At 41.4% G+C, this 19,054-nt stretch overlaps 1 protein-coding gene across 1 annotated transcript; it reads left to right on the top strand.

Moving 5' to 3' along the window:
* Nucleotides 1–399: 399 nt before the first annotated feature.
* On the top strand, nt 400–18,438 carry LOC100706139 (kinesin-1 heavy chain). Its single transcript, XM_005471622.4, has 26 exons — nt 400–739; nt 2,001–2,088; nt 2,165–2,238; nt 2,351–2,455; nt 2,531–2,579; nt 2,656–2,711; nt 3,142–3,229; nt 4,353–4,477; nt 4,990–5,094; nt 7,113–7,258; nt 7,555–7,703; nt 8,154–8,353; nt 9,428–9,496; nt 9,818–10,024; nt 10,120–10,263; nt 11,119–11,307; nt 11,513–11,630; nt 12,911–12,966; nt 13,051–13,160; nt 13,244–13,345; nt 13,439–13,499; nt 14,572–14,643; nt 15,270–15,374; nt 15,476–15,689; nt 16,213–16,333; nt 16,737–18,438. Exons 1-26 carry the CDS (start codon nt 611–613, stop codon nt 16,741–16,743), a joined length of 2,889 nt encoding a protein of 962 aa, XP_005471679.1. The 5' UTR covers nt 400–610; the 3' UTR covers nt 16,744–18,438.
* Nucleotides 18,439–19,054: the final 616 nt, after the last annotated feature.

Genomic DNA, 19,054 nt, shown 5'->3' with positions numbered 1-19,054 from the left:
ATCACGCTCTCTTTTTAATGATTTATTGTGGTCTAATTTTTTTAACAGTACAAAAATCTGGCATTGTAACACGGGTGTGGTCACTTTTTATATCCACAGCACTTATATAAAAAGTGAACACCCACTGTGTCACTTGTTTTTTCTTTCTTGTGAGATATATATTCTTGTAAAAATACCCAGAGTTCCTACTTCAAATTCCCTACAGTGTAAATGTACCTTCTTTCTTTTAAAATACCTGAAGTTAAACGTGACTTCTGACCGTCGGGTGGTCAACAGCGTCGCAGATCCTGACCAGCAATGTGACGCTTCTGTTCATCTGTCATGTGCTCTAATCGTTGTTTAGTTCAGCCCTGCAAAGAGGAGGCTTTTTCATCAATGCTGCGCCTGAAGGGGAGCATGCTGTTAGTTTTCTTCTATCAGACTTTTATTGTCAGCTTTCACTGAAAAGTGTTGAATAGAAACACAAATGATTGTATGTTTTACAGTTTTTACTTTTGACTTCATTTTGCGGGGAAAGTCTCTAAACTGAGCGACAGACAACTTCAGCAGCACCACATTTTTGTTCTCTGAGCGCTTCATCCATCCATCCAATCCATCCACAGCGGCGAGGATGGGGGACGCGGCGGCGGAGTGCACCATCAAGGTGGTGTGCCGTTTCAGGCCGCTGAACAGCGCGGAGGTGGCCCGCGGAGACCAGTACATACCCAAGTTTAAGGGGGACGACTGTGTGCTGATCGGGGTGAGTTTCATATTTTATTAAGTGAAATTGTGTCCTCAAAGAAAAAAAAAAGTTTGACATCATTCTATATTTTGGGTTGGAAATGCTGATTTTGGAGGCACTAACAGTGCAATAAACAACATTACATCATCTATTTGATGTACTACTATCTACTCGTTTTTTATCACCTTATTTTGATAGAGACAGTAGAGACTGACAGGAAAGAGTGAGGGGGGGGAGACATGCGGCTCATCCAAGTGAGCTAAACCGGCGGCCCTCCTTTAATTAAGGCTAATGAAATCCCCATCGAATACGTTTTTGTGGTTGGGTGCCCTGATATTTGCTATATATTTATATACTTAGTCCTGTCTCCCTCCCCTCACCCCTAGATTTCTGCCCCTCTCTGAGTCTGGTTGTACTGGAAGTTTCTTCCTGTTAAAAGGGAGTTTTTCCTTCCCACTGTCACCAAGTGCTTGCTCAGAGGGGTCGTCTGATTGTTGGGGGTTCTCTATATTATTGTAGAGTCTTTACCTTACAATATAAAGTGTCTTAAGGCGACTGTTGTTATGATTTGGCACTATCTGGCACTATTTGGCACTTTGCCATAGCCCTCCCCAGGCACTAGCCTTCAGTAAAACTGCACTGTTGAATAAAACGTGTAATATTTTGTTGTAAAATTCTGATTCTATTGACAAGTTAGCACATTTATAATTCCACTAACAACCCAGCTGTGTCCAAAGTGAAATCAAATTTCTTCCCCATTCTGATACTTGGTTAACACTTGAACAGGTCATCTTGACCATGCCGACATGTCTGAATGCACTTGCTGCAGTGTGATTGGCTGATGTGACTGCATTGGAGCAGTTGACCATGTGAACATGAACATTCACTTTCTTCAATGTCTAAGTGCTTTTTAACATTCGTACCGCACTAACCTTACAATTAGTAGATGACCTGCTCAACCTGCCAAACCACAGCCATCCCAAAGGATACATTAAAAATATCCATTTGCTAAATATAAAAAATGTGTTCAACAAAGAAACATTTCAAAGAAAGAAAAATCAAAATCTCAAACCAGGACACTCACGGGGGGACACTGATCTAGAAGCAGATGACTCAATGATGGCATGAGGAGAAAACAGTAATATAGGCTAATGTAAATGCATACAAAGCTGAGGGTGGGAAATAAGCAAAGACAGGAAATCGAAGCAAAGCAATGCCCCTGAAGAGCTGACTTTTAAGATATATACTTTACTGTTTCTCACGGCTTCGTCTCTTAAAGGGCAAACCATACTACTTTGACCGTGTGTTCCAGTCCAAGACAACTCAGGAGGAGTTTTATAATGCTGTGGCTCAGAAGATAGTGAAAGGTAAGCTGTGCATTAGAATCTGTCCATAAAATACAAAGCCAAACCCCAATCCTAAATGTGTTACTTCTTTGTACAGATGTTTTGGAGGGATACAACGGGACCATCTTTGCTTATGGGCAGACATCTTCAGGCAAAACACACACAATGGAGGTACTATGAAGTATCAGCTGTTGGGTTTTTTTCCACTGGTCAAACATATTAAAAATAGCCAGGAAAAGCCTGAGATTCTGTGTTGTCTTACTTTTATCATCATGTCCTGAAGGGGAAGCTTCATGACCCTGAAATGATGGGAATCATTCCTCGAATTGTGCAAGACATCTTTAACTACATTTACTCCATGGATGAGAACCTGGAGTTCCACATCAAAGTATGTAGCTGAGCAGTGAGGCAGGCGCAGATGATAAAATCTGGTAAAGTCTCACTGCGCACTTTTGTTTTGCAGGTTTCATATTTTGAAATCTATTTGGACAAAATTAGGGACTTGTTGGATGGTATGTAGGGGCTCATCATCAGTCAGACCCGTTACAGAGACCATGATTCATTCTTTGCTTTCATTTTCCTCCACAGTGTCAAAGACCAACCTTCCTGTACATGAGGACAAGAACAGGGTCCCCTATGTCAAGGTAAGAGACTGAGTGCTTCATTTTCAAGGCACAACATTGTTTCTGATTAAACTCAAACTCTGCAGTCATACAGTCACAAACTTCTCCCAGCCAGTTCTAATGCATTAGTTATGAACAACAGAGCAAAACAATGATGCACTGTGATAGCTTACCTACAGGGTTTTACGTATTAAGGGCAAGAAGGCTTTACCGATCATTGTATTTCATTTGGCATTCAGCTAGAAGTCACATACACCATGATTTCATGAAGAAATCCAAGCAGATATAAAAGCTACTGAGACCATGAAGCACTAGCTCTCTTTTCATAAATCTCCAGTGGAGACTGTTAGCGTGTCACGGTCCCTTTAGCTAATAAATGCGTCTCTATAAAGCAGTGTTGCTGTGGGGCTACTGAGCATAATATTTCCTTGTGATGTTCATGTGTCCCCAGGGCTGTACCGAGCGTTTTGTCTGCACTCCTGAGGAGGTCATGGAAGCCATAGACGAAGGCAAAAATAACCGAAGCGTGGCTGTCACAAGTGAGTTCATACATTGCGGCCTCTCATGGGTTCATCCTCACTGAGTCTCCTGATTGTTGTCACACTCCCAAAAGCTGAGCCAAGAAGACATCTGTGAAAAACACATTAAAGCCAGGTTCTTTCTAACCATGGGCACAAGGCTTAAACTGAAGCTGAGCTGACTCAATTATGCACTTATTTCCATAATTAAATGGATGCCATTATGACATCAGTTAAGTTTGTTGGAAAATTATCATTTCTATCAATAGACATCTGCATATGAACATGCAGAATCTGTAAGCACCAGACAACATTTTTGGTCCTGGAAGCTGGAAGCTGACTGGTTGTATCTAGGCAGACTTTGGTTTCATGAGCCACTGTGGTCAATGCATAGACCACTGTGATGGTAATAGACTGGTTCTTACATAGCACAACAGTTTACACCAGCACTTGTTTCTGCTTTCTATCTAACATTCATACTCCAATGGAAGCATTGGTGAGCAACTTCATTATCTTGCCCAACGATACTTTGGCATGCAGACTGGAGCAACCACCAGTCTTCTGATTAGTCTGCCTTCTGATCTGCAGCCACCACAACAAACGTTTTTGCTCTACCTGTGATTAGCAGGATAACACAGTGGGAAGGTCCCGTGTGATCTCCTAATTTAACACTGTGACGTAAAGATTAAAGGAGATGCTGATCTGCTGGGAAGGCAGCTGTGCTCACCACTATACCACCATTCCAGATGTCAAGGATTGGTTTTGGACTTTGGAGTTTGCATATCCTCCCTGTGCCTGCAAGTTTAAAAATCTCAGTCTATTTCCATTTCTCTTTCCACACAGCAGGACATATTCTATGTTCAGTAATTACATTAAAAAGGCAAGAACAGCATAAGCACAGTCAAGAGGTGTTAAAATTAGAGGATGTGAGGCCTTTTAGGTACCAATGAGCTACAGCTACCTGTGTTAGTCCCGGCTGGAGGTTTTATATATTCTAGTCTGGTTAAGTCTCATTCTTTTACCTTGGTAATGCCTCAGAAAAAACACTTTAACGGGCCATTATTTTTATAGCGTAGTAACCTAGAATAATATAATCAGTAATAACTGTTTTTGTGTGTGTGTGTGTGCCCACATGTACATTCAGACATGAATGAGCACAGCTCCAGAAGTCACAGCATCTTCCTCATCAACATCAAGCAGGAAAACAGTAAGACTGAACAGAAATTAACTGGCAAGCTGTACCTCGTCGATCTGGCTGGGAGTGAAAAAGTATGATTCTCAGTACTCCTCCTCCTCCTCCTTCTCCTCCTCTTTGACCTCTCTCATCTTCATAACCTCTGCAAATGTGTTTTTTCCCAATTCCAAGAGCCCGCCTCTGACTTGAACCAGCTAAAGAGTAGCTTTTGACTAGTTGTTTATTAATAGAGTAGAAACCAGGCCTGATTTAAAACTCAGGGTGGAAATAGCTCTTTTACTCTCATTTCCCTTTTCCCTAGTGGCAAAGTGTCTCTATATTAAATGGATCTGTATGATAAAAGTTTAATGATGCGATCGTGGTGCCACTTCAGTTCATGGGGGGAAACTAGAACAATCTTCCATCAGCAAAGTGTAAAATGTTAACAGACCAGTCATAGCGCTAAACTCCAGGAAAGCCATTAACATGCTTTGTCAACTGTCTTTTAATAAGCTGATCTTGTTAAAAGAAAAAGGTTCAGAGCATCTATAATGTGATACAGTTTTCAGCTTCACTGTAACAATTGTGCTGTTTTTGTGTTTCAAAGGTTGGTAAAACTGGAGCAGAGGGTACAGTGCTGGATGAAGCCAAGATGATCAACAAGTCCCTGTCTGCACTGGGAATTGTCATCTCAGCTCTGGCAGAAGGCTCGGTGAGACAGTTTTCGACTCTGCTTGGTGAAGCGTTAGAATTACTGCCACTCCAAAATGTGATTCAAAGTTTATAAATGAAATTCGTAAAAAGGAGAGGCTGAAGTGAGTTCATTACCACAAATGTGCCGATTCGTTCTCTAGATCTTTTAAAAGATCCCATAAGTTGTATTTGCATGAGGGTGGTGAGAGAGCACTGAGGTGTGCACTAGGAGTGACAGATAGGTGGGGGTGGGATTACATTAGTTCTGAGTGGCTTCTTATTTGCAGGCTGACAGAAGAGGTCAGGCAGGAGTCTCTGTGAACCATTATGTTTACACAGGACATTTGGATCTTTGGTGACAATAGGGAACAGGTGGATGAGAGTCTGGAGAGCTGGAGGTATCCACTGGAGAGAAGAGGAATGAAATCCAGTAAATCCCAAAAGGTTGATTCTGTTCATCTGGACGTAGCGTTGTTCATTCGGTGGTGCTAGTTTCAGTCATTGTGCAATGTACTGTTTATAAGGTTGGGGAAACCTGCAGTGAGCTGAGACTGAAGAAGTCACTTGGATGAGTGACGAAACGTTTCTCCACCTGGAAACGCTACATCCAGATGAACAGAATCAACTTTTTGGGATTTACTTACCTGGATGATTGAGCATGCATAAAGAAATCCAGTAAAAGCATGACAGAATGCATGTGTGTGAATAAGAAGGAGACACGTATAGCTGTAAAGCTGGAGGAGCAGGGGTAGTTTAAATACCTTAAACCATCCAAAGCAACAGACAGTGCACAAGAGAGGTGAAGAAGAGAGTCTAAGCAGGGTGGAGTGAGTGGAGATGAGCATTGGGGTGATTTGACAGAAGGACAGCAGCAAGAGTGAAAGGGAAAAATTACAAGATGAAAGTTAGACCTGCCATTATGTATGGTTTAAAGACGGTGGCTGACAAAAAAACAGGAGAGGTAGAGCTGAAGATGCTAAGACTTCCACTGGCAGTGACCAGACTGGACCAGATTAGAAATGAGTTCATCAGAGACAGCTCGAAATGAGCAGTTTGGAGACAGTAATAGAGGCAAGGCTGAGGTGGTTTTGATATGTTCAGAGAAGGGAGAGTGGATATGTCGAATGAAGGATGTTGAATATTGAGCTGCCAGGCAGGAGGAAAAGAATAAAGACAACAAAGAAGATTCATGGATGTAGTGTTGTACGACATGCAGAGAGTTGGTGTGACAGAAGGGGATGATAGGGACAGGGTGAGATGGAGGCAGATCGCTGAATTCGAAGAATTTATTGTACTGTTACTGCTGACATCTGCGCCTTAAACACTTAACACACTGGGTAAATGTACACATCACCATGTAATGTGTGCAAGATAGATGTTGATCTACTGATCACACCCTATCTCCATTTTCTTGGTTATTACTATGACTATTTCCAGTTCTGGGGGGACTATCAGACCAGATTGGACCTCAAAAAAATAATGCTAAAGATGACCCCAGCACGCTAAAATGTGAAGGCAATGGTGTGTATGTATGACAAGTTGTGAAATCATCAGAGAGTACAAACCACCAGTGTAGGTGTTTAGGTTAAAGGACTTGCAGTACTGTGGAACAATCTTGTGTGCAAAAATAGGAACATCAGCCTGCTGCTGGAGACATTTTTCTAAATATTTACTGTTTCTTTTTATTGTAGGTCGGCATTATAGAACCTGAATACTTTTACGTACCATAGAATTTATCATAAGCCTTGATCTGTGCCACTCTAAATATCCCAGCAGTTGCACCTATTTCAAAGATCTAGGAGCCCTGAGATGAACCATCGGCCCACTGCTCAGGAGCCTCCATAGAGCATTTTTATATTGCTAAAATGTTACAAATTGAGTATATTTAATTTTGTAAGTACATGATAGTGGACCGCAGTCCTTAATTTTAGTTGCTCAGTTACATTTCATCACAAAAGACTTCACTGTTGTAAATGCTGTTTGTGACATGCAGAATTATCATATAATGCGACATATGGTCCCTCTCAATCTGCCTAGTCCTACATACCATACAGAGACAGTAAGATGACCAGAATCCTGCAGGATTCCCTGGGAGGAAACTGTCGGACAACTATGGTCATTTGCTGCTCACCTTCGGCTTACAATGATGCAGAGACCAGGTCTACATTGCTTTTTGGACAGAGGTACGTAGACACAAACCTGTTATCATATCTGTACAAATGATGTCACTGAATTGAAAGGTGTTCCACAAATAGCTACGTTTTAATATTAAAAGATAAGAGGCAAAGAAGACTGTGGTCTAGAGTCATAAATATGAATGATCCATAGGTTTGGTGTCTGACTCCATAAAGACAGGGCACCGACTTAAGCTCAGACGCTGGGAAACAGCGAGCTGCTCTGCGGTGAAACCAACCTCAACTGTGTGGTGTTAGTATTCAAAACAGACTGCTACCACTTTCTCACCTCTCTGTCTCACCAGAGCAAAGACCATCAAGAACCAAGTGAGTATGAATGTGGAACTGACAGCAGAGCAGTGGAAGAGCAAATGGGAGAAAGAGAAGGAGAAGAACAAGACACTGAGAAACACAGTCAACTGGCTCGAGAATGAGCTGAACCGCTGGAGGAGCGGTGAGGGCCAAAGGCTGCGTTACGGGCAGGTTATGTGTGGGTCATAAAAGCAGAGGCAGAGGATTTTGCAGACATATGATCATTGTTTTTATGTGTTAGTATGGATATTTTCATAACAATGTTAAATCTTGTGTCCTTGTGTTTAGCAATTAGAGTTGAGCTGCACATGGATCCTAACAGGAGGCTTTTAAAGAAAAAGCTCCTTGTTTCTATATTTAATAACCACAAACAGTCCCCCAGAAAAATATTCATGACCATGCCTGTCCTACACTAATGCTACACATGAAGGCTCGTTAATTTTAACTAGTTTTCTTTTCTTCTTTTTAAGAACTATTAAGAACCTGTTAAGAAAAGGATTGCTGTGAAACATAGCAGTCATAATCTTTCTCTGATGGGGAGCTAGAGAGGGAGGAAACAGACCTTATATCATCTTTCTGCTGCTCCCTGCAGGAGAGAGTGTGCCAGTGGATGAGCAGTTTGACAAAGAAAAGGCCAAAGAAGAAGTTCAGGCCCTGGAGAGCACCCACCACAATGACAAGACGCCACCCAAACCTGCCCTAAACTCCCTGCCTGGAGTCAAACTCACAGATGCAGAGAAAGAGAAGTATGAGGCGGAAATGGCCAAGCTCTACAAAGAGCTTGACGACAAGGTAACGAAACAACAGTTTTGGTGTTGGTTTAATTTGCTGTACGCGCCACTTGTGGCCTTTTTGGTCAAGCTGAAGAAATGAAGACCAGCTAAAAAAAATGTGAATGCAAAAGTTCAAAAACCTTAAGTATTGAACTGATTTAAGCTGAACTGAAAGATGCAAGTCAGGATCACATATATGTGCATTTATTATATCACAAATGTTTGAGCACTAATAATTGATATTCAGCTTTGTGCTTTGCCCTGTGGGCAAACATCCCTTTCTTCATTTCAGAGCCTTTTCTTAATTTTACTGTAGGGATGTAACAGTAAATCCCAGTATAGGTAACAGTATATATATCTATATATATCTATATCTACAGACAGACAGACAGATAGATAGAGATATATAATATATATATATATATATACTGTAGGGATGTAACAGTAAATCCCAGTATAGGTAACAGTATATATATCTATATATATCTATATCTACAGACAGACAGACAGATAGATAGAGATATATAATATATATATTGGTCTTTATCTCCATCTTAACTGTGTATTTAGGCTGGCTCATTGCTGATCAGTTCTGAAAATCTGTCAAACAGTGTAATCTCAGTACTGCCCGTTTTGCTTTATATATATTAGATATATATATTAGAACATGCAGATTAAGTGCATTGCAGTAGCAACTGACAGATTTTTTAACATATTTAAATAGACATTACCTCAGGCAAGACATGCTATTAATCTCCAGCAGGATAACAGTAAAAAGTAGAACACTGAGTCTATTTCGGTAGTACTTTGACTTTGTGAGAGCAGGACATAAACTAGGTAAGGTTTTACAATTCCAGTCACATGAAATTTCATAATATCTTCACGTCTTTCTCTTTTGTTTTAATAATGTAAATTCATTCTTGATATTGGAATAAAGACAATATATTTATGCGAAAACCAACGTTCATCTTCCAATTGAACTTATTTCTTTTGACCAGCAGGTGGCGCAATTGGTTGCAGTTCAGTGTTGCTGTTTGGCAGTATAATTATGTGAATGAAACATTACTGGATTTCTCCTCTGCCTTTCCTGCAGGATGATGAGATCAACCAGCAGTCTCAGTTGGTGGAGACGCTGAAGCAGCAGATGTTGGATCAGGAGGAGGTGACACTGCATCCGCCTTCCCTTGCTTCCTGTCTTTCTTTCCTTCCTTCCCCTGTGCCTTCCCGCTGTTCCACATCCCCCTAGGCACTCCTGTTAGCATAAACCTGGTGTGACAGCTGATTGCAGACCATTAGTAGCCCTGCAGGAGAGGTCAAACTGTAACTCACTCTTAGCAAGCACAGGAGCCTCACCAGATTGAGCATATTTTTCTTCACTGTTCAGAAATCTGTTTTGTAGTCCCTGCTGTTGATACATTTTTTTTAATCTACTTTCGAACCTGACCATATGAGAGCATCGCTGAGCATCATTTACCTCTCCTAGCTATTAGCATCCTCTCGCCGTGACCACGACACGTTGCAGACGGAGCTGAACCGGCTGCTGGCGGAGAATGAAGCCTCCAAGGAGGAAGTGAAGGAAGTGCTGCAGGCCCTGGAGGAGCTAGCTGTCAACTACGACCAGAAGAGTCAGGAAGTTGAAAACAAAACCAAAGAGTTTGAGGCTCTCAGTGAGGAGCTGAACGAGAAATCGGTGAGCAGTTTGAAGCTTTAGGGGAATTTGCTGGAAGTAAAAACGCTAATACTAATCCTAGATGCTTTGTGATGTGTGTTATCGTCCACCACCAGAGCTCCTTGGCCTCCATTGACTCAGAGCTTCAGAAATTGAAGGAGATGACCAACCACCAGAAAAAGAGGGTCACTGAGATGATGTCATCATTACTCAAAGACCTGGCTGAGATAGGCATCGCTGTGGGAAGCAATGACATCAAGGTTCCCAGTTTTGGCTCTGATACACTGTTTCATATTCAGAAAAGTGACATTTGGGTTAAAACTGTGAAAGAATAGTGCTTTAGACCACAACCTAACAACTTGTGGTCTAAGAACTATCAACGTCATCAGGTATTCAGGTGATCCTTGCTGAATGGTTTTGCATGGGCCGGTTGCAAGCACTTAATTCCACTGTGGATGTATCTCTCATTCAGTTTTTTTACTGGATTCAGTCAGAAAATGTGGAACATGAACCTTGATCAAGTTCCAGACAAAGTAGAACTTCAAATCAACCTTTATTATCACAAACCCCCCCCCCCGAAAAGCACCCAATCTTGAAAAATAAGAAACAGAAACTAAACTATGAGTGTTGAATTTCTGCAGATAATGACTTTCAATAGTCATTAAAAAATTGGTAAAATAGACTTGGTTGAACCAACAGTCTGAAATTGATTGATTCAAATGTAAAACAGGTAAAAGCACAAAGATGCTCACAGAAAACGCTTCAGCAGACAAATGTTCTGCATATTTTATGATCAGAGGACAGCCAGTCAGTTGGTTGTCTAGTTTTAATAGGCAGTGCGAGCATCTTGTTTTGTTTGCACTGGTTTCCAGTGTATCTCCAACTGCATGCTCTTCAAGAAATTTTGATAAATTCCTAATCTATTTTAAACTCTAAGCCTCCGCTGAAAAGAGTTCAACATCTATTTCAGGACCACACTCTACCCATTTAAAATACTGCAACAAACAGATTCTCAAGTACTGAGAAAAACATGCGAGAGGAAGTAGAGGATGGTCTGTCTGGGACTGAATCTGAGGAATGTCTTTGACCTGCGTAATGTTCTCTGACGTCCTCAGCAACAAGAGAGCAGCGGTCTCATTGACGAAGAGTTCACCGTGGCCCGTCTCTACATCAGCAAGATGAAGTCAGAGGTGAAGACCATGGTGAAGCGCAGCAAGCTGCTGGAGAGCACACAGACCGAGACCACCCAGAAGCTGGACCAGACTGAGAGCGAGCTGACTGCCTGTCAGCTCCGCATCTCCCAGGTAACAGCTACTTAACAACTGCTGCCATCTCGGATACTGTCGCCATAGTGACATATAGTTAAGATGTCAGATTATGTGGTTGTATATCAAACAGTGGATGGGTTTCTGCTTACTGCAGGTCTAACAATGGGATCTGGCCTAAAAGAACTGTCATTTAATTTGTATGAGTCCTCTTCATGTCTTTCGTTGGCCTGTCGTTGTTTAGCAAGAAGCCAAAATCAAGTCCCTGACGGAGTCCCTCCAGAATGTGGAGCAGAAGAAAAGACAGCTGGAGGAGAATGTGGACTCTCTCAGTGAGGAAATAGTCAGGATCAGGGCCCAAGGTGAGCAACACACTCTCTGCTCTCCATTCTGTTTTTGCACAAGGAGCCCTGTTTGACTAAAGGTGTGTTGTGGAGAAGGCAGTGAAGCTGCTGTAAGAGTTCCTTAAGCTAAGTATTTCAGGACCACACTACCCATGTAAATTACTGCAACAAACAGTAATTGTCTGCATAGTCACTCAAATGTTTTAGGACATAAAAGCTAAAGCAAGTGGCTACAGTGGTGCAATGGTGACCTTCAAACAAAGTCTCACATACTGATTTAAAAAAGTCCTGGAAACAACCCTGAATAAAAGGATTTTTTAAAATCTTCTCTGGTGTTTTAGGCCTATTGACCAGATAGCATAAAATCCACATTTCTTTAAAAGTCTTTTTATTATATGTACCAGCCATTTCATTACAAGCAAGGTGCTCGTAATGGGTTGGACACCCTTATGCCTTCAGAGCTGCTTTAATTCTTTGTGACGACTCACATTTGAAAAATATTTGGATACATTTTTTGTTGTGCATTGCTGTGCAGCAGGCAGGTCCCAAATACAGGACAGAGAACAGAACTCAACCTTAACGGACAAAGAACAAGGGGGAAACTCAGACAATTGATACACAGCAGGTAATGAGGGGAGAGGAAACAGGTGGGAAACACAGTGGGAACAAATCAGGAATAACAAGACAAGGGAAGTTAAACTCGACATAAGACTATCACAATAAAACAGGAACAAGCATACACACTGAGACCCAGACTAAGACATGCCATACTAACACAGTGATAGAAGATTAAACACAGAGACAGAACACAGAAAGACTAGACAGACATGGGGGCATCAATGGGGAAACAAAGGGATCACGAAAGATATAGATTTAATAAGCAAGAAGATGAACTAGAATCCTACAAACTGAGAATATAATGAATGGCAAACTTAAAGGCATCCTTAAGACCATAAAGAAACATAAAATCCTGCGTCCAAGATCCAGGGACCATGACATTTTTATTATTTTAAACCTGAATTTGTAAAACTAAAGTTGAATAAGTCATAAGTATTGATTATTAGCATTGAACGTTCAAAGAAGTGTCTGTGTTTATGGATTTTCCTGAAAGTCATGCTAAAGTAATACCTGTTTCTCCTTTAAATCTTGTTTCCAGTAAACTATGAAAAGTGTTTACATGACGTGGCAAGCTTAAGAAAAATACTGTTTGTACTTGTTTGTGCCATAAGAAACTAAAGAAGATCTATTGTTATATCCCAGTTGTTCCCAATAACATGGATCATTTCTTCTCCTTCCAGAGAAGGTTAATGCCATGGAGAAAGAGAACGAGATCCAGTCTGCAAATGAAGTCAAGGTACTGTAACACGTACAAAGTGTGCTTTTAATTGCCCACCTCATCTCATTCAGTGACTAGCTGTGTTTTTTTGCGTGTCTTCAGGAAGCTGTGGAGAAGCAGATCCAGACTCACAGAGAGGCCCATCAGAAGCAGATCAGCAACCTGAGAGATGAACTTGATGCCAAGGAGAAGCTTATCACTGAGCTGCAGGAGTAAGACACCACATCACCTAATGCTTGTCTCTTTGAGTGAAACTTACATGACTCGTCTGATTTTATCCCTGACCTCTGTGCAGTCTGAACCAGCAGATCATGCTGGAGCAGGAGAGGCTCAGAGTGGAACATGAGAAGCTCAAGGCTGCTGACCAGGAAAAGAGCCGGCAGCTGGAAGAGCTCACGTAATGTCTCTCGCGTTTATTTAACAGGAAAATGCAAACTTGGTTAGCAGAACTGTTTTCCAGTCTTATTAACACTTGTTACATGTGCTGCAGGGTGCAGCAGGACAGGAGGGAGCAGGCCAGACAGGACCTGAAGGGACTGGAGGAAACTGTGGTCAGTTATTGCCACAAGTTTTAAAATCTGTATTTGCTTACAAAATGAGTTCACCACAAACCTGTTATGTAAGTAGCTGTTAGCAGTAGTATGTTGCTATGGAGATTTATGTCTCCACCAAAACAACAGAGGTAAGAGGAAAAAAAGTTACATTTTTAACACTCAGCTAGCATTAGCAAATATGGTCACTTCTGGCTCCAAAAACACCACAAAAAACATGGCGGAATCCAAAAATGCTAATGTTAAGATTTCATGATGCAGAGTCCAAAAACCAAAGGCAGACACCACCGTGACTATAACCATCTGTTATATACAGCGTTTAGGACATGAAAGAGAGGAGTTATTCCTAAAGTGTCCTAATCTAACTGAAGAAATCTTCTGATAAAAGCTTTTAAGCCTTGTTTGCAAGGGGCAGCCAATCAGAAGAAAGCTGGGGAAATTAAGCTAAAATTGGTCATTTTGGAATGAATTTTAGATTAAAAATGAATTAAAATGGCTCACCACGATCTAGTCGAAGATGAATTATTAATTTGAACTTTAATTTATGCAAAGCAGCATTTGCATGTTCTCACAGTGACTGCATGGGTTCTCTCCGGGTATTCAGGCTTTCTCCCACATTTCAAAGACATGAGGTTAGTGGGGTTAGGATAATTGGGGATTCTAAATTGCCAATAGGTGTGAATGTGAGTATGAATGGGTGTCTATGGGTGGGTGGATGAATGGCTAGATGGATGGATTTGAAGGATTATGGAAAGCCATTCTAGTGAAATGGGTGTAATTAGTTTCCTTTAAATCAGCTTTAATCATGTGACCTCCTCCTGTCACATGCATGTATTTTTGCACAAAGAGTAGTGGTGCTCAAAGATTTACTTTTTGGGTGCAATAATTAGGTACGAACTGACATGATGTGACATCTCAGTACAGCCTCAATATTATTTATATGGCTCACTAGCCCTGATATAACCCAGATTTGTTGCCAGCAGCAGCAAATGATACATTGTGACATGAGTTTGGAGGGCGATTTCTTGTCACCGTTATTTTTTGCAAACCTGTCTTTCTCGTCTTATGTTAGGCACGGGAGCTGCAGACACTTCACAACCTGAGAAGGCTCTTTGTCCAAGACTTATCCACAAGATTAAAAAAGGTACAAGTCCTCACAGCGTTTCTGTGATGGAGCACATTTCAGCTCTCAGAGCAGACATGTATCCTCCCATTCCCCGAATGTTGCCATGGAGGATCATCACAGTAATCGCCATATTGTGATCTGATTTTTCATCTGTTAAGACACAATATCACATGAGCTCTCATTGCCCTGACCACGACGTTTACCTGGAGTGAGTCAAACAGCTCCATATTTCGCTCATGCACCGGCACCACTCCCATTTAATCTGCACTATGATGAAATTTTAATGAATCCAGGGAACACAACAGAAAGTGTCTGCAATAAGTAGGCCATCTGATTCTTCAAAGGTAGCAGCTGTAATTTAGGGACCTGGGCCCTCAGTGTGCTGCTCATCTCCTGCCTTCCGGTGGAAGCTTGATGGGATAGACAAAGGCAGAGCGGGCTTTCCTGGAGCACACAGAGAATATATTGCGCTGCTGTACTCATCCAAAAACTGCTACTTATCACCACATTTAGGCACAGATGGGATTCTCTGGATCAGGGCTCTTTGGTTACAGAATTATTTTTTGCTTTGACACGGATTTGAAAAACTGAAAGCAACAAAATAAATTACATAGATAATAAAGTTGCTTGCTGTGCTTGGACAGAATGCTCAGATGAACTCAGAGGACACAGAGAGCAGCGCTGCCCAGAAGCAAAAGATCAGCTTCCTGGAGAACAACCTGGAGCAGCTAACCAGAGTTCATAAGCAGGTAGAAATAGATGCAAACAAAGTGAGGCGAGTGTCTCCCACTCACACTGGCATCTCGAGCTTAAAAGCTCTATGTTTCCTCCTCTGTTTTACTTTCCTCAGCTGGTACGGGACAACAACGACCTACGCAGTGAAATCCCGAAGATGGAGAAGCGCCTGCGGGCCACAGCTGAACGGGTCAAAGCCCTGGAGACCGCGCTGAAGGAGGCCAAAGAGAATGCAGCCCGTGATCGTAAACGCTACCAACAGGAGGTGGAGCGCATTAAGGATGCCGTCAAGCCTAAAAACATGGGCAGGAGAGGATCAGCACAGATAGGTAGATAGGTTGTTTTAAAAAGCGACGCCTTTTACACGACCAAAAGGTAGCAGTTAGCTAAGCTTGATGTAATCTCGCTATTTGTTTTGAGATCGGGTAGCAGACATTTTAAAAATAATTCCCAAAAGCTATATAGATGTTGATAATTTTGGTACTCTGTTCAGATTATATAGTAAATTTTATCCAGATTGACTAACAAGTCTAGTAGGAGTTAGGGACCAGGGAACATATATATACACTGTGATTATTATAGTAAGCTTTGTAGTTTTTTTTTTTTAAAGTTTTGGACAGAACCAGGCTAATCATTCATTATCAGTGTTTTTTATCTTTATGCTAAGCTAGGCTAACAGCCGCCTAGCTTTAGCACTAAAGTGATGCATATACATCAGTATTTTATTATTTTTCTCATCTAATTCTCAAACGGAAAGAAATTAGTGTTTGGGTTGTTTTTTTTTAAAATATCAGTGAGCCATTAACCTTCACTCTGTAAATGATTGTTTTTGTTTCCCTGTGTCCAACCCAGCCAAGCCTATCAGACCTGGTCAGCTGCCAGGGGCTCCCATAAACTTCAGTGTCAACAGGTCCAACCTCATCCAGAACAACCACCCTACCGGCATTAAGGGAGGAGGAGGCGGCAATAACAGGCAAGAAAAGCATGCACCCTGTTTCCCTGCAGTCATAGGTTTATGAAATAGTGTTCCTGTTTTCTATCCCATCCTAATACTTTGAGTAACCCGTGTGTCTGAAGATGACCCCCCAGTTTATAATTAGCTAAGACAGCTGGGCCAAGTAAAGGCTTTTTAAATAATGGCTCAATTACAGTGGCCTTAAAAGCCTCTGATAGGTGTCCTGTTGATAGAGATAAATTAATTAGATTGAAAATTGATTGTTTCAGTCTTGTAGAAAGGGGGACCCAAAAACATGTGACAAGCCAGTGATGAACAACTTATCAACTCTAAGATCATTCTTTTCTCATTTATTCTTTTGCATTTATCCACGTTTATGGACTTCATTATTAATTGTTGTCAAAATTCCCCCCCCCCACAGCCCCTGATGGTATTAATACTCACTCAGACACAAAGCCAAAGAAGCAGACCAACATGGACAGCCATCAGCTGAATCGTTGCACTATTCTTCCAATGTCCAAATGTGTATTTACTGTATATAAGCACAGCATAAGCTGCAAAGCTGCTCTTTTAAGCTCTGTAACCAATCATAACCTGTAATAGTGTCCTGCAAAATCCGCTTTACTATGACAGGCTGGTGTGTTTCCTTTTCCCAGGCACAGATAACATTTTACGTTGTGCCAACATGCATGTACTTACAGTATGTGATCTTGATGGCCACCTCAGCATGAGAGCAGAGATGAAAACAAGGCTAAACAAAAGCCTTGATTCTCTAGTCTGTTTGTTGACTTATTGATTGGTTAAGAAGTGACATGCGCAGTTCACAGATGTCACAAAAACTTTTGATGGCAAATAAAACACTTTAGTTATACTCATGTGAAAAAGAAAGTTTTGACAGGACTCTGTGCAGTCCACTCTTACTGCTCCAATAGGAAATATGAGGGCACATAGAAGCCAGGTGCTGGTAATCAAATGCACTTGATTAACAGATCATCAGCAAGTGTGAGCGCTTCTATGAAACAGACGTTTGGCCAGTTTGCTGGTCTGGAGCATTCAGATGTGTTTTAATAATGTTCCACAGTCTTCCCAGGGGTGGGCATCCCAGGAAATTCACTCCAAGGTCAGATTGTGGAGTTTTCTGAAAATCTGAAAAACAAAAAAAACCCCCAAGAGTTATATCTCTGAATTTGCAGGCCTCAGTTAGCATGTTAAATGCTAACGTTCATGACAGTACGATTAGAAAATGACTGCACAAGTAGGACTTGTTTGGAAAGGTTGCCAGGAGAAAGCCTCGTCTATCTGAAAAGAACATGGCGGCATGATTTAGGCTTGCAAAGTTGCATCTGAATGAACTGCACAACTTCTCTGGGTAGATGAGGCCAAGTGTGAGACCATCTGTCCAACAGCTTAAACTTGGCTGAAATTGGGTCATGCAACAGGACAATGATCCCAAGCACAGCAGCAAACTTCCAACAGGATGGCTGAAAACAAAAAGAAAAGGTGTTGTTTTGGCTCAGTCACAGTCCAGACCTCCACCTGATTGAAATGGCCTTGGGCATAAATTCAGTTCAAAACTCAACAAACTGAAGCAATGTAAAGATGTGTTGGCCAAAATTCTTCCATGATGATAAAGCTATACAGAAAATAATTACTGCAAGTTAATGCTGCTAAAGGAGGTTATACGAGCTACTGAACTGTGGGCTGTACAGAGTTTTTCACTGGACTGCACAGAGTACTGTGAAAAATGTTTTTTTCACTACTGTGTCTTAGTTTATGTCATTGAAGTTGCATTGCTGCATTGCAGCACCTTTTGCTGGAGACAGCAGAGGGCAGAATTGGCATAAGCATTAAGCATGACCGTGTCTAGCATTGTAGAACAGAGAATGATCTGCCTATGTATAATTGTTATTATTGTAAAGATACCTCAATAAAATCAATCTGGAACCTCTGTCATATTTTGGTGTGATAGCTTAATAATCTAATAACGATGATGCTGAAGCAGCAGGTTTTGGTCTCTTAAACATTTAACATTTTATTAAATGAATCTGTTACTACAGTGCTTGGTTCAGCTTCCACTGCAGTTTTCAAATTTATATATGAATGTAATAAACTTTAATTTGAAAGCTTGCTTGGTGACTTTATTTCCTATACCTTTGGGACAACTCAATGGAGGGGGAGTTAGTTGAGGAGATGAAGAAATTAGACAGGAGTACTTGGGGGGAAGCAAAGGAAAAAGCTTATACTGAGTTGTATGTGAGACTGGACAGGAAGGAGAAAGGGACTTGTGGTGATTGGCTGCAGACAGAGATTGAGTATGTGCAGCGAGTCAGCGTGATTAAGGATAGAGATGGAAATGTGCTAACAAATGAAGAGTGTTGAAAAGGTGAAAGGAGGACTTTGATGAGCATATTAATGTAGAAAACATAAGAGGGTATGAAAATAAACTACCAGCCAGGAGGAAAAGAAGACCACAGAGAAGATACATGGGTGTCATGGGCCGTACAGAGGTTTGACAGAGAAGCATGCTCAGGACAGGGTGACATGAAGGCAAATGATCTGCTGTGGCGATCCTTAAAAAGAGCAGCCAGAAGACGAGGGGGAAAATACATACAAGAAAAACAAATCCCCTACCTAACACATTAGGTGGGGAATCCTGCCTCAGAAAATTCTGAGCATCAGACACTTGGTTTCCTGTATTTTGGGAAGTTTTTTTCACCTTCAGTCTAGCGCGGGAGACAC

The sequence above is a fragment of the Oreochromis niloticus genome, linkage group LG9, assembly GCF_001858045.2.
Source record: "Oreochromis niloticus isolate F11D_XX linkage group LG9, O_niloticus_UMD_NMBU, whole genome shotgun sequence".
Classification (NCBI taxonomy): Eukaryota; Metazoa; Chordata; class Actinopteri; order Cichliformes; family Cichlidae; genus Oreochromis; species Oreochromis niloticus.
This window is presented reverse-complemented; position numbering and strand designations above follow the sequence as displayed.